The 13,165-nt window shown below is 40.0% G+C and overlaps 2 protein-coding genes across 4 annotated transcripts; both read left to right on the top strand.

Annotated features, from left to right (window-relative positions):
- Nucleotides 1-3,137: 3,137 nt before the first annotated feature.
- LOC121754060 (phosphatidylinositol/phosphatidylcholine transfer protein SFH13-like) lies at nucleotides 3,138-7,706 on the top strand. 3 transcript variants are annotated; one of them, XM_042149390.1, is made up of 14 exons: nucleotides 3,276-3,376; nucleotides 3,501-3,804; nucleotides 4,338-4,437; nucleotides 4,575-4,841; nucleotides 5,134-5,211; nucleotides 5,363-5,467; nucleotides 5,555-5,604; nucleotides 5,684-5,783; nucleotides 5,903-5,986; nucleotides 6,068-6,181; nucleotides 6,408-6,552; nucleotides 6,790-7,166; nucleotides 7,250-7,324; nucleotides 7,424-7,706. In XM_042149390.1, the coding sequence occupies exons 1-14, from the start codon at nucleotides 3,361-3,363 to the stop codon at nucleotides 7,442-7,444; spliced, it is 1,836 nt and encodes a 611-aa protein (XP_042005324.1). In that variant the 5' UTR covers nucleotides 3,276-3,360; the 3' UTR covers nucleotides 7,445-7,706. The 3 variants fall into 3 exon arrangements, with proteins under 3 accessions (XP_042005323.1, XP_042005324.1, XP_042005325.1); XM_042149389.1 differs by having other exon boundaries at nucleotides 3,138-3,376; nucleotides 5,363-5,604; XM_042149391.1 differs by lacking the exon at nucleotides 6,068-6,181.
- Nucleotides 7,707-8,808: 1,102 nt separating this feature from the next.
- LOC121756393 (GPI-anchored protein LLG1-like) lies at nucleotides 8,809-11,166 on the top strand. Its single transcript, XM_042151941.1, has 3 exons — nucleotides 8,809-9,154; nucleotides 9,242-9,298; nucleotides 10,661-11,166. The coding sequence occupies exons 1-3, from the start codon at nucleotides 9,064-9,066 to the stop codon at nucleotides 11,023-11,025; spliced, it is 513 nt and encodes a 170-aa protein (XP_042007875.1). The 5' UTR covers nucleotides 8,809-9,063; the 3' UTR covers nucleotides 11,026-11,166.
- Nucleotides 11,167-13,165: the final 1,999 nt, after the last annotated feature.

Here is a 13,165-nt window from a genome sequence, read left to right as displayed (position 1 = left end):
GTTGCAAGAGACAGAACCAGAAGAAGGATCAAGCTCCCTTCCAGATTTCAGGATTTTGATATGATGCACTATGCACTGGCCATAGCTGAGGAGATGGACTATCATGAGCCTTCAAATTACAAGGAAGCAATAAGGAGTCCGGAGAAGGATCAGTGGCTATTAGCCATGCAGGAGGAGATTGATAGCTTGTACAAAAATCACACATGGATTTTGGTGTTGAGGCCAACTGATCAGAAAACAGTTGGTTGTAAATGGATTTTTAAGAAGAAAATTGAGGCCTTCAACAACAATCAAATCAGATTTAAAGCCAGGTTGGTGGCCAAAGGCTTTACACAAAAGGAGGGAGTAGATTATAATGAAATATTCTCCCCTGTGGTAAAGCATAGCTCCATCAGGATTCTACTTGCCATTGTTGCTCAGAGAAATTGGGAATTGCAGCAACTCGATGTCAAAACAGCCTTTCTTCATGGAGAGCTCGAAGAGAAAATTTACATGGAGCAGCCTCCTGGTTTCGTCCAACCAGGAAATGAAGGAAAGGTGTGTTTGCTGAAAAGAAGCTTGTATGGTCTAAAACAAAGTTCAAGACAGTGGTATCTCAGGTTCAATGAGTTCATGCATAAGATCGGTTTTGAGAAGTCTTTGTATGATCATTGTGTCTTCATCAAGAGAAGAGGTGGAGTTGCTGTGGCATATCTACTATTGTATGTAGATGATATGCTGATCTCTGCAGAGCATAAGGAAGAGGTGGAGTTAGTGAAAGGTGATCTGAAATCTGAATTTGATATGAAGGATCTTGGAGATGCAAAGAAGATCCTTGGAATGGAGATCATAAGGGATAGAGACAAGAAAAGGATATGGCTAACTCAGAAAGATTACATCAGGAATGTGATCAAGAAATTTCAGATGGATAAAAGCAAACCAGTGAGTGTGCCCCTGAGCTAGCAGTTTAAGCTCAGTGTAAATCAGTGCCCTAAAGATGATAGTCAGAGAAGAGAGATGGATAAAATCCCATATGCAAACATAGTGGGAAGCATCATGTACACCATGGTGTGTACAAGGCCAGACATCAGCCAAGCCATAAGTGTTGTGAGCAGATACATGGCAGATCCAGGTATGGAGCATTGGCATGCTTTAAAATGGATACTAAGGTATCTGAATGGTACTCAGGATTATGGCATACTGTTTGATGGAAGTAAGAATTTTGATGCACAGCCTCTATTGGGATATTGTGATTCTGATTTTGCTACTAACATTGACACAAGGAAGTCCCAATCCGGCTATGTTTTCTGCATGTATGGAGCTGCTGTAAGTTGGAAGTCGAGTTTGCAATCTGTGGTGGCACTCTCAACAACTGAGGCAGAATATATTTCCATGGCTGAGGCCGTAAAGGAGAGCATGTGGCTGAAAGGAATCTGCTCGGATTTTGGAGTTGATCAAGGAGCTGTGACTGTATTATGTGATTCAAATAGTGCCATATGTTTGTCAAAACATCAGACATTCCATGAGAGGAGCAAGCATGTGGATGTTAAGCTTCATTTTGTGAGGGATGAAGTTGAAATGGGCTCAGTGAAGATTGAAAAGGTAGCTACTGAGCACAATGCAGCTGATATGCTAACAAAGGTGTTGCCCGGACTTAAGTTGAAGTATTGCATGGATTTGGTGAATCTGATTCAGCTGGAGTGATTGTGGAAGATGGATGAAATCTATGGATTGTCCAGTTATGTCCCAAGGTGGAGATTTGTTATGAGGATTGGGGCAAAACTGCACAATCAGTTCAGTTCGGTTACTAATATACTGTTCGGCGATTAGGGACCGATATGCTGTTCAGTGATCTGACGAACTGCAATCATGCTCGGTGATTGGTCGAGTTTGTAGTCGTGCTCAGGGATTAACCGAGCTCAATGTTCGGTGTTGAGCTCGGTGCTCAGTGCTCGGTGTTGGTGCTCGGTGTTGGCCGAACTTAAACGAGTTCGGTGTTGGTGCTCGGTGTTGGCCGAACTTAAACGAGTTCGGAGTTGACAGTTGTTATTAACTGATGCACGTCGTCGGATGCGACTAGTTAGTTAGCTTTAAATGAAAGCCGTTAGGTTTGAACTAGTTGTTAGATAAGTGTTAGTTAAATAGAGCCGAGCTGTGGAAAAAGAAAAAGAATTTTTTCATCCATGAGTTTTGTAATCTTCCACACAAATAAAACACAAGATTTCCATTGACTCTCCAAGAATTGGTTTTTTGCTTATTCATTTTCATATCAAGTATTCGTTCTTCTCGTTCCGGAATCGATCTCGTTGTGATAACAAGATTGAGTCGCGTATCTGATAGCATTACAGCCACGGCAGCAGATTCTTCCCACTCTCCTCTGTTAATTTAAAAAAAAAGGAAATGACACGTAAGCAGTTGAAAGGGGAAGCAGCGGTGCGACAAATAACAGCAATGCCGAAAATACGAAACCAAATAAAAAAAGTTTGACATGATTTGGCTGAGACCGCAAAATACAGCACAGAGGATTGAAATTTGAAGGAGAAGACGTACACACAGCACACCTATACGTACACATTCCCCCTAATCCCTATATAATATTAGTCGTTAGATCTTTCGTTTTCATTCAATCCTTATTTATTTATTTTTCGAGGAAAATTCGCTTCCGATTCTATTTTATTTATTTAACTAAATTTAGCACTCATCTGTGAATTGAAGGCCGAAGAAATAAATGCAGTAGGCTCTCGCTGTTGCGATCCAGCTGCTACGGATTCTGCGGTTTAGTGTAAGTTTTGCTATGGCTAAATGCTTCGCGTTTCGTGATTATCCATTAATCGCATTGATTGAATGCGAGGAGATTTGCGTGTGTTTGTGTGTGTGTTTATGTGTGGAATCGTTTGTAGTGTGTGTGTAATTTTTTATTGTACAAGCCTTTTGAATCTAAATGCAATGCGAGATCCGAGGGATATTTTAATTGCATTATTGAATTTCTCCTTTTATGAAGATTGTGAATGTGGATTATGAGAACCGGTGGAATGTTATGCTTCTGATCTAGCTTCACTAATGGAATTCGGTCATCCAAATTATTTTGACGGTAGCGTAAATTTGAGCTGTTTTTTTGATAAGATTATTTGATGATGACCTTGACTATCTCTCATTGAACTTGCCTTTGTTATTTTGATGTGGTTATTATCTTATCTAGTTTGAGGAATCAATTAGCAATAAACAGTTGATTACACATTGGATTATGGAGTACAAATTTGTTGCCAATACAATTGTTTATTGTTACTGTAGTGCAGCTTGGGCGTCATCATTTTCTTTGCGAACCAGGTGACTTTAACCTTGAAAATCTGATACCTCTCCTCTGAGCTATACATCTTGGTCATGGCGACAATGTCAGGTGGGTGGCTAATAAGCTGCTGCTTTTACTTCAAATATGAATGCCTATTATATGATCCATTATCTGAAGACAGAAACAAGCTCAGAAATGATGTTTTTGGCTCTTGACTTCTTCAATGTGCTAGGCCAGGATGGATTCGATAGTTGTGACGAAACAAGGGAGAGTAAATCAGATTGTGAGAACTCTGATGATGAGAGGAGGAAATCAAGAATTGGGGCTTTCAGGAAAAGGGCTATAAATGCTTCAAGCAAGTTCACTCATTCTCTCAAGAAAAGAGGTAAAAGGAAAGTTCACTTTGGCCTGCCTTCTATTTCCATTGAGGATGTACGCGATGCAAGAGAGGAGAGTGCTGTCTGCGACTTGCGTCAAAAACTTCTAGATAGGGAATTGCTGCCACTGAAACATGATGATTACCATACTTTGTTGAGGTGAGCTTTTCTCTGGGTTGATTTTCTCGATCAGTATTGTAATAATATATCCATTCAGCGGCATATGTGACTTCAGACTTCAGAGCATTTGAGACTGTTGGATGCTCGATCAGTTGTAGTTATTGGGTCCTAACATATTCACCTTTCAAGAGTTGTAACACTGTCAGGAACGTGGTTATTAGTTCTTGCTCATTTTGCCTGGACAAATTGAATCAACCCCATTTTTTGATAATTGATCATAGCAAATGAAATGCTGTGTTTCATTTTGTATGATTTGATGCATGGATTTGTGTTTCTTTTCTTTTGGGTTCTATGATGGTAATTTATGACTATATGGAGAAGTTTCCAACAATAAATAGTAATCAATTTCATTTAATCTTTGAAGTCTGTGGTTGAAGAAACCAGTGATTTGGGTGGGGAGGTTGGGCACCAGTCATTGCCATTTCCCCATCTTCACCATGTCATATAAGGTTCCTCCATCTTTTCTTTTTTCTGCAGTAACCTAACTGTTAATGATATTGATTTGTATACAGATTCCTGAGAGCAAGAGATTTCAACATTGACAAAACCATCCAGATGTGGAAAGAAATGCTTCAGTGGAGGAAAGAGAATGGAGCGGACACCATATTGGAGGTATGTGGTTTACATTATAAAAGTTGAAAAGCAGTTCTGAGTGGATATCTCCTCACTCTTGTACATATGTCACCACTAGGTGGGGGTTAGTGATTGTTTCACCATTTAGTGATGAAATGTGTAATCATTTGCTTCAGGACTTCAAATTTACAGAGCTGGAGGAAGTTTTACAATGTTATCCCCAAGGATACCATGGTGTTGACAAAGAAGGCAGACCTGTATACATTGAAAGGCTTGGGAGGGCCCACCCTGGCAAACTAATGCGCATCACTTCTACTGAACGGTATTTGAAATATCATGTTCAGGAGTTTGAGAAGGTTTTATATGAGAAGTTCCCTGCTTGTTCTGTTTCTGCAAAGAGACGAATATGTTCTTCCACCACAATTTTGGATGTACAAGGCCTGGTTAGTCCATCAACTCAACTCTGAAACAATTTTAGTTCCTGATTCCCTGATTATTATATTGGGTTTTGTGAATAAAAGACGCTTACATTATATGTTTTGATATAATTGACTTCTTTTCCCGCTTCTTGTGTTCTGCGAATAAAGCAACATCCTTTTCTATAACAATAGTTCTCTGAGTGGCAGGGAACTCAGGAATTTATTTTCTGGTTTTATCTTACATTTCTTGTCTTCACATTTGCTGACAAACTTTGAAATTAGATGTCTAGAATAATGTCAATGATGGTTATTTCAGGGGATAAAGAATTTCACCAAGACTGCTACTAGTTTACTGGCTTCCATGACAAAGATTGATAATAGTTACTACCCAGAGGTAATCATTGTCATCTTTGTTGTCATCATCAGTATTAACACCACAAACATCATTATTGTTATTATTGTTGTTGTCGATTAGTTCTAGGGATAATATTTGTTTGAGACTATTTAAGCGCTCCCTTTATAAGTATTTCTATTTGTATGTACAGACTCTTCACTCTATGTACATTGTTAATGCTGGAACTGGATTCAAGAAGGTTCTCTGGCCTGCTGCACAGAAGTTTCTGGATCCAAAAACTCTCTCTAAAATCCATGTAAGGATATGCAAATCCATTTGTGACTTATATCTGTTTGTCCCATTTCCAGCGACATATATTGATCTAAAATTATTTGTCAAACAGGTTTTGGACCCCAAGTCTTCAGGAAAACTACTGGAAGCCATAGATCCATGGTTTAATTTTCTCTTCTGCATGGCCTCATATGTATTTTCCAACAAAATGTCATCTAACAGTTTCTCATTGTATCCATAGTCAATTACCTGAGTTTTTGGGCGGAACATGCTCTTGCAATACTGAGGGAGGTTGCCTAAGATCTAATAAGGGTCCCTGGAATGATCCAGAGATACAAAAGGTTAGCACAATTATGAGTAGTTCGCGTACTTCTAATTGCAACTTGCAGAACATTGCTCAAGATGTCGAAGTCTGTATATCTGTAGTTATTTACTAATGCAAATAATTGTCCTTTTGTAGCTTATGTTCAATGCAGAACCAGCTCTTGTCGGGCATATCGCAAAATCAGCAAGTGACTCATATATTCAAATCCGTTCACTGAAGGTAGTTAGTGTTTTTTTCATAACTAACATTTTTTAGTTTCTGTTATGCCATGTGTCATATTTTGGTGTATCACATTGTAAGGGTAAATGCGGGGATATCTCTACTCTTGAATCATGGTCTGATGGTGATGATCCTTTTTCTCCAACAAGACTAAATAGCTCGGTGAATTCAAAACTGGCTTCTGTTCATGAAGAAGTGAGTCTGATGGAGTATATTATCACTGCACAATATGTAAACAGAATATGGTTACTTTAATTCCCCCCCTCCTTCCATCTCTCTCCTCCCCCTTCATTCTTCTCGCTCACTTTGCACATACCAACTAAAGAACGCACCTATCTTCATGTAGTCATCGTGGAATTTTTGTTGGCAGCAATGCAGTGTGGTTGCCTACTCATGCATAAATTTATAAACTTTTTTTCAGGTCAGAACATCAGATGCGCATACCTATAGCAGTTCCAGTGAGTATTTTAGTGCAGTGGGCAGTGATGGAGATGATGAGTATGGACAGGAGAATGAGTCTATGTATATGAACAGTGCAAGAAATAGAGATGCTGATGCCAAACCAAGTATGAGAGATTTGTTTTTTCTCCTTAACATGTCTCTCTTGTTGTGTGGTGATGTTGATTAGCTATCGGTCGTTCTTTTTTATCTTAATTCGTTATTTATACCTTTCGATCTAAGTAAATTGAGAAAACAAATTGTGATTGTATGTAGTCCTCTTGTCTTTTTTTTACCACTAATTAATTGTTTTAAGCATATAACCCTACTCTTTTGCTTAAGATTGTGTTTTGGGACTGTGTCAGGTACCATAAAGCATAAGATGAAAGTCGTGAAGAGAAGTTTGCATTATATGTCCAGACCGTTAGTGTTTTTACTGGACAAGCTTTCTCTGTTAGTCCAAAAGACGCCTATCGAATATTTGAAGAGACGGAGCAATGTTTGTCCACCAAACGTTTTAAAGAGTGACCCTGAACCAAAAACCAACCATTACGTCCACGAGAGAGCTGTGAGAAGAGAGGAGATGGTACGTCCATGTGTACAGCGTCTCCAAAGACTTGAAAGTTTGCTGGAAGAACTCAACAGCAAACCTAGAGAATTTCCAGCAGAGAAGGACCAAATTCTTCAGCAATCTCTTGATAGGATCAAGAACATGGAGTGCGACCTTGAGAAAACAAAGAGGGTAATCATCCACCAGATTCGGTCTTTACTCAGCTGAGTTCTGGCCAGCATGAATTAAACTGTATCTTTTTTTTTTGTTTCCAGGTGTTGCATGCGACAGTGGTGAAGCAGCTCCATATAGCAGAGTTTCTGGAGAATATGAGAGAGTCTGAGTTTCAGGTAAGTCAATTAGCCAAGCAGGGCATCATGCGCTTCAATTTCACAATTGCAGTGCCTCACTCGGACAATCTTACTGATCTAGTTTGAACTCGTTTGCAGGAACGGAGGTTTTTCTGTTAAGCGTTAACCGTGGGAGGAATGCAGCTTCAGTTATGATTTCGTATTCGGAGGAATGTTGTTGACTGGACAGTGTATACATTTTAGTGTAAAAAAAGGCAATACTTGATCTAACCGTACTCCGATAAACTAGGTTAGGCTCTCTTTTCTCCAAATATAATGTCGGTAAAGAATAGAGCAAACATGTAGAAATGAAGCAGTTTTCATCAAATATGTAACTGCTCTACTAATATTTATACGAGGAAAGATCCATGCTTTTGTTTTAGAGTGCTTCTTTTTTTTATTTTTTATGAAGGAACAAGGAAGCATGTTGTTCTAATGAAACCAACAAAGAGTTGTGGCTTCCACGATGTGGATTTTGTATTCTTAGGTAGGTCTAATATAGTAGTAGTAGTAGTAGTAGTTTCTCCGTCTATGAAAACATGACACAATTTTTCATATTAGATCATTCCACGAGTAAGAAATTAAGAAATTTGCACGTAATATAACAAAGATTAATCGTCTGATTACCATTTACAAAAAAAATCTAGTTGAAACATATTCGCGGTTCATTACAAATAAATAAATAAATTCTGTGTCTGATTGAGTAAATCTAGTTAATTTTATCCATTTAGAATTAAAATATGATCTCATTCGTTGATTTCAGCTAAAACATTTAACTTAGGACATGATATAATTTATTGAAGCCCCAATTAAACTAATCAGCCGATAAGTTACAATTAATGAAATGAATTCAACTATTTAAAATTTAAAACAGCCAGATTTGCAACGATAGAATCATTAATTAACGACATTAATATTTACATGTAATGATTTACAACTTAAATACAACTGTTTAAAAACTCATTTTCGAGAGTCAAGCTCAACATTGATGGTTCGTTCATTCACCATTGCATCGGGGCACGTGATCAAACAACATACTCAATGGTTCTTTTACAGCTACATTTAGCTTTGACGTGGAGCTCTTAGTTCCAAGTCAATGCTTATTGCTATTTACGGAGCATGCCACACATTTAGATTGGCTTGGACCACCGGATGCAACAATTGAAGCATGGCTAGGGTACTCTTCGACATATGATGACAGACATTCGCTTACTCTCGCAACGTTTTATGACTAGAGTAGAGTCACTAGATCATGTTTGTCGTGGAGGTAACCGTGAAGTGGATTTCCGGCATACAGATTTCGTAAAAATTTTGGATCAGATAAGATCGAGCAAAAATCCAAACTGAAATTTGAATAGCTGCTCAAAATCCTAATTTCTTATAGTACTAAAACATATAGTTGGTGTAGACACGGAAACGCAGGAAAATGATATCGCGTTATTATCTGGCAGTGGGCTGTCTTTCATTTATTCCAACCATTACCATTTAAATAATTTAAATAAATTGTCCATCTCTCTTCATCAGTTAACTATCCAAACCCAAAAAGCTAAATCCGTTGATCTTGATCAGTTAATATCTCTTAGCGCATTTATTGCATTTACCGGAAATCTAGAGAGAGAAACGGATCTGCAACGGAACCACCGTTTCGACCTCAAACACTTTTTTTTGCGACAGTTTCAGGTTACTCAAATTGATTTAATTGGATCGGCAAACCAAACGGAGTCATCTATACCACAACCATGCTGAATTCAACTCTCACAAAGCTCTGTTTCGTTCTGCTTGTCTGTCTCTCGCTCTCTACCTCTCTCTGCGCTTCCACTTTCATTTCAGGTTTGTTTTTCGAATTCTCTGTTTAATTTTTGGCTGAAATGGTGTACCTTCCTGATTGTTGATCTTATTTTGTTTTAACCGACGCAGACGCTGTATTTGGATCTTCAGTTTTGAGTGAGAGAAGGCTCCTTCAAGCTAAGATATGTAGGTTTTATTTTTCTCTCTCTTATCCTTAATTTTTCCTTTTTTTTTTTGGATTTTGTTTTTTTATGACGAATCTGTTGGTTATTTAAATCGAATTATGGAAAAATTCAGATTGCAATCAATACTTCATTTGCTGCTGCCTTTGAAAATTTCCACGTTTTAGCTTGTTTCTTAATAAGTAAATATGCTTTCACTTTCCAGCACGAATAGGTTATAGAAATTGTGAATAATTCTTCAAAGAATAAAATTGGGGTGAAGGAAGTTATTTCTTGCCCTAATTCACCGAATTGGCGATTTATTTGCGCCAAATTTGATGAGAGAGGAAAATGTGAGTGGCATGGAGTGTTTGGTCCTTCAAATAGAAACCAGAATCTGGGAAACAACCTTGAGAATGTGATCTGGTGAAATAAATGGCTGGAAATCAAGCATAAGTAGCAATATGAAATTTGAGAGGTTTAGTTTGTGTTTTGTAACCATCTCCAATCATACACCAAAACTCATTTTTGGTGTAGAAAACTTTTCCAACCATACACCAAACCACAAAATTTTGTGAGACATATACTAAAAAATGATGTAAAATTTGAATTTGGTCTCAATGGTTGGAGGAAAACTACTTTTTAGTGAGACATATACTGAGAAATGGGTTTGAGTTTGTTGTAAATGGTTGAAGATAGAGAAACAAAAATTAGGTTGAAAAGTTAGAAACAAGCAGAGTTTGGTTCTCATTCGTGTAGTTTGAGTGGCTAACGTTTTGTCCCCGTTAGAAATAACACATGGAAATTTAAACTAGGATAGGTTTGGATGTTGTCAATGTTTTCCTCGTTCTCTAGCTGGGTTATTTTGAAGTGAGTACTAAAATAAACTTGAGCTGAGTTTCTTTGATCTTCTTTTATCTGTTGGATAATGTCAAGGTTAGGGGAGAAAGGGGTTTTATCCAAATGCCACTTCATTGAAATGATGCTAAATTGCTTTATAGGTCACTTGGTATCATTTTGATGTTTGTTTGGCAAACATCAAGTAATTGATATAAATTGTGTTCCAATTTCAACTTCTTTATATGGTATGTCAAAGAAATCAATCAAAATTAAAACTCTGGTACGTGTTACATGTGCAATGTTGTGTTTGTGTTTGTTGTGTGCACGTGCACGTGCAGTGTGTGTTGTGTGCGTGCACAGTTTGTGCTATGTGTGCGCTGTGATCAACATAATCCCAACGTCGATCTATGTAAGTAACTTAGTAAAGTGATATGGAATATGCACATCTACTCTGTTTCACAAGAAGGGTGTTTTCCTTGATATTGTATCGAATAATTTTGCGTAACTATTGATTTTGAGCTGATGGTTAATCAATCTGTTGTGGCAGCATGCCCTGTGAACTTCGAGTTTCAGAACTACACTATCATCACCAGCAAATGCAAGGGGCCTGAATACCCACCAAGCTTGTGCTGCCCTGCTTTGAAGGAGTTTGCCTGTCCATTTGCGGCCGAGTTGAATGACTTGTCCAATGACTGTGCTTCAACCATGTTCAGCTATATCAACCTCTCCGGGAAGTATCCACCGGGCCTATTTGCCAGTGAGTGCCGTGAGGGCAAGCTTGGCCTCGAGTGCGACGCACCAGCTCCGGGATCTGCACAAGAGAAAGCTAATGTTAACAGTGGAGTTCAGATCGAATACAAGTTGCTGCCGGTGACGGCCTTCCTCCTCGTACTTTCGCTTCTATTTGTTTGAGGGTTTGCACGGCAACTCTATATTCTTTTGTTATAACTATTGTGATATTCAAATTACTCCTAGTGTTAAAAAGGAGGTATATTTATACTAATATTTTTGTATTTCACTAATTTTGATTTTATATCATATACTCCTATTCAATTTGATTTGCAAAAGTAAGTTGATTAAATAGCAATGATTGCATATAATCATGCTAATTACAAGTGAAATTAGGCCACCCGCAACGCGTCATGCGGGTGGCCCGTGTTCCGTCACGCTGGGACGAGACAGCGGCGTGACTCGTTGCGGCGCCCCGTCTTGTCCCCTGCCCGTCCCCAGCTCATCACACGTCCCGTTCCGCCGCGATGGAAAGCGAGACGGCTCGCCACGCGCCGAGGCGGCGTGGCGCGCTCCCAGGCCAGGCGTGACACCCACTTGCCGTCCTGCGAGTGGGCTTCGTCACGCTGACGCAATAATTCTTTTTTTTAAATCGGATTAAATAAAAAAAATGTTAAACGGTAATATTACCGTTAATAGAGCCGTTTTTTCCTTTTTTTAACTCTATAAATACTCCTAATTCATCCTCATTTCACACACAACTACACATCTATTCTTTTCAAATCATCTTCATTTCTTTTCCAATTTTCATCTAACATCTCATCACAAAATGTCCGTCGACGGAAACTCCGGCGGTGGAGGCTCCGGCTTGTGGGATCTCAACGCGTTCGGTGACTGGGGGAACATGTACAACACATTGGGTGGTTCCGGTTCGTCGACGTCGGGCACCCAGGGTTCATCGACGCCGAGGGGGTACCAACCACCCAATTTTGATGTGGATGCATACACTCGTCCCTCCGCCCCGCGGTATTCGCAGGGACTCTCCCAGATTCAGGAGGATTTATCCGGTTCAACCCACTCCGGAAGAAGGCTGAGGCGGGGGAGGAGGCTGAGGCAGGGGAAGTTCCAGGGTGGAGGTGGAGGCGGACGAGGAGAAGGAGGAAGAGGATCTAGGCCGACATTTGTACGGCCCCAAAGAAACGCTGGCGGTGTACAATGTCTGGATCAGCGTCTCGTACGATCCCATCGTCGGAAATCAACAACCATAGAAGTGCTTCTGGGAAAAGGTCACTGAGGCCTACCATGAGATTAAGCTGAAAAAGACCCGCCGTCGCACATATAAGATGCTCCGCGCTCACTTTGACCGAGTCGACAGAGAGGTCAAACGATTCTGCGCCATCTACAAGCATGAAGCGACTCGGTACCAAAGCGGAGCCACGGGAGCCGACATTCTGAGGTCGGATTTGCGGGTCTACTATGAAGACACTGGCAAACAATTCAAATATGCCGATGTTTGGGAGGTCGTCAGGGACGACGAAAGGTGGGTCGGCGGTGTGCGGTCCAGCTCGGGCTCGACCTCGAAGCGTACGAAGCACACGACGAGTGGCCAATACTCGTCTGGTGAGGACGGTTCGGGCAGCGGGCCACGAGAGTTTGCCTCGCAGGAGGAGGAGACCCCGACAGACGATGCCGGGGGGTCCTCCCTTGGACGCCGTCGGCCGTAAGGGAGAAATGCGGTGAATGCGGCTAGAGGGAGGAGGGGCCGAGCAGAATCAAGCCAGGCGGGTTTGGGCTCGGGCTCGGGCTCGGGGGACCCTCGAACTCCCTTATGTCCATGTACATGACCGCCAAAATGGCGGACACTTCCCGCTTTACGCCCAACCAATACCAAGCCTGGCTTACGGAGTTACGTTTATGGCGGCACAACTTGGCATTCCGCCTCCTCAAGGCTTCGGTGCACCTCAACCGCCTCCTCCGGGGGATGATTTGCTGGCGGAGTAGTTTTTTTTATTTTCTATAAAATTATATTTTAAATTATGTCATTTTATTTTTTTAGGATTTTAATTATGTCTTTTTTTTTGAATTTTAAGTTGTATTTTTTTATGTTGTAATTTTATTTTATTTTTAATGAAGTAATTGAATTTGGTTGGAAATAAAAATAAAATGAAATAGAATGAATAGTAATTTAAGGGACGGTTTAAGGGACGGAGGGTTGCAGGTTTCGTCCCTTAGTTAAGGGATGGAGTAAAAAAGTACAGTGGCGCCCGCGAATAGTAATTTAAGGGACGATTAAGTTCCTTTTAAGAAAATTTCAACATTTTTT

This window comes from Salvia splendens, chromosome 11, assembly GCF_004379255.2.
Source record: "Salvia splendens isolate huo1 chromosome 11, SspV2, whole genome shotgun sequence".
In the NCBI taxonomy this organism is placed as follows: domain Eukaryota; kingdom Viridiplantae; phylum Streptophyta; class Magnoliopsida; order Lamiales; family Lamiaceae; genus Salvia; species Salvia splendens.
The sequence above is the reverse complement of the archived record's forward strand: the minus strand, read 5'-3'. Positions and strand labels throughout refer to the sequence as shown.

Bases quoted from the DNA above. Each gene is read 5' to 3' on its own strand.
- LOC121756393 (XM_042151941.1), top strand. From the start codon at position 9,064: ATGCTGAATTCAACTCTCACAAAGCTCTGTTTCGTTCTGCTTGTCTGT. The intron at 9,155-9,241 runs GTTTGTTTTTCG...TAACCGACGCAG, and splicing joins CGCTTCCACTTTCATTTCAG to ACGCTGTATTTGGATCTTCA. The intron at 9,299-10,660 runs GTAGGTTTTATT...CTGTTGTGGCAG, and splicing joins GCTCCTTCAAGCTAAGATAT to CATGCCCTGTGAACTTCGAG.
- LOC121754060 (XM_042149389.1), top strand. The intron at 6,553-6,789 runs GTATGAGAGATT...GGACTGTGTCAG, and splicing joins AGATGCTGATGCCAAACCAA to GTACCATAAAGCATAAGATG. The intron at 7,167-7,249 runs GTAATCATCCAC...TTTTGTTTCCAG, and splicing joins ACCTTGAGAAAACAAAGAGG to GTGTTGCATGCGACAGTGGT.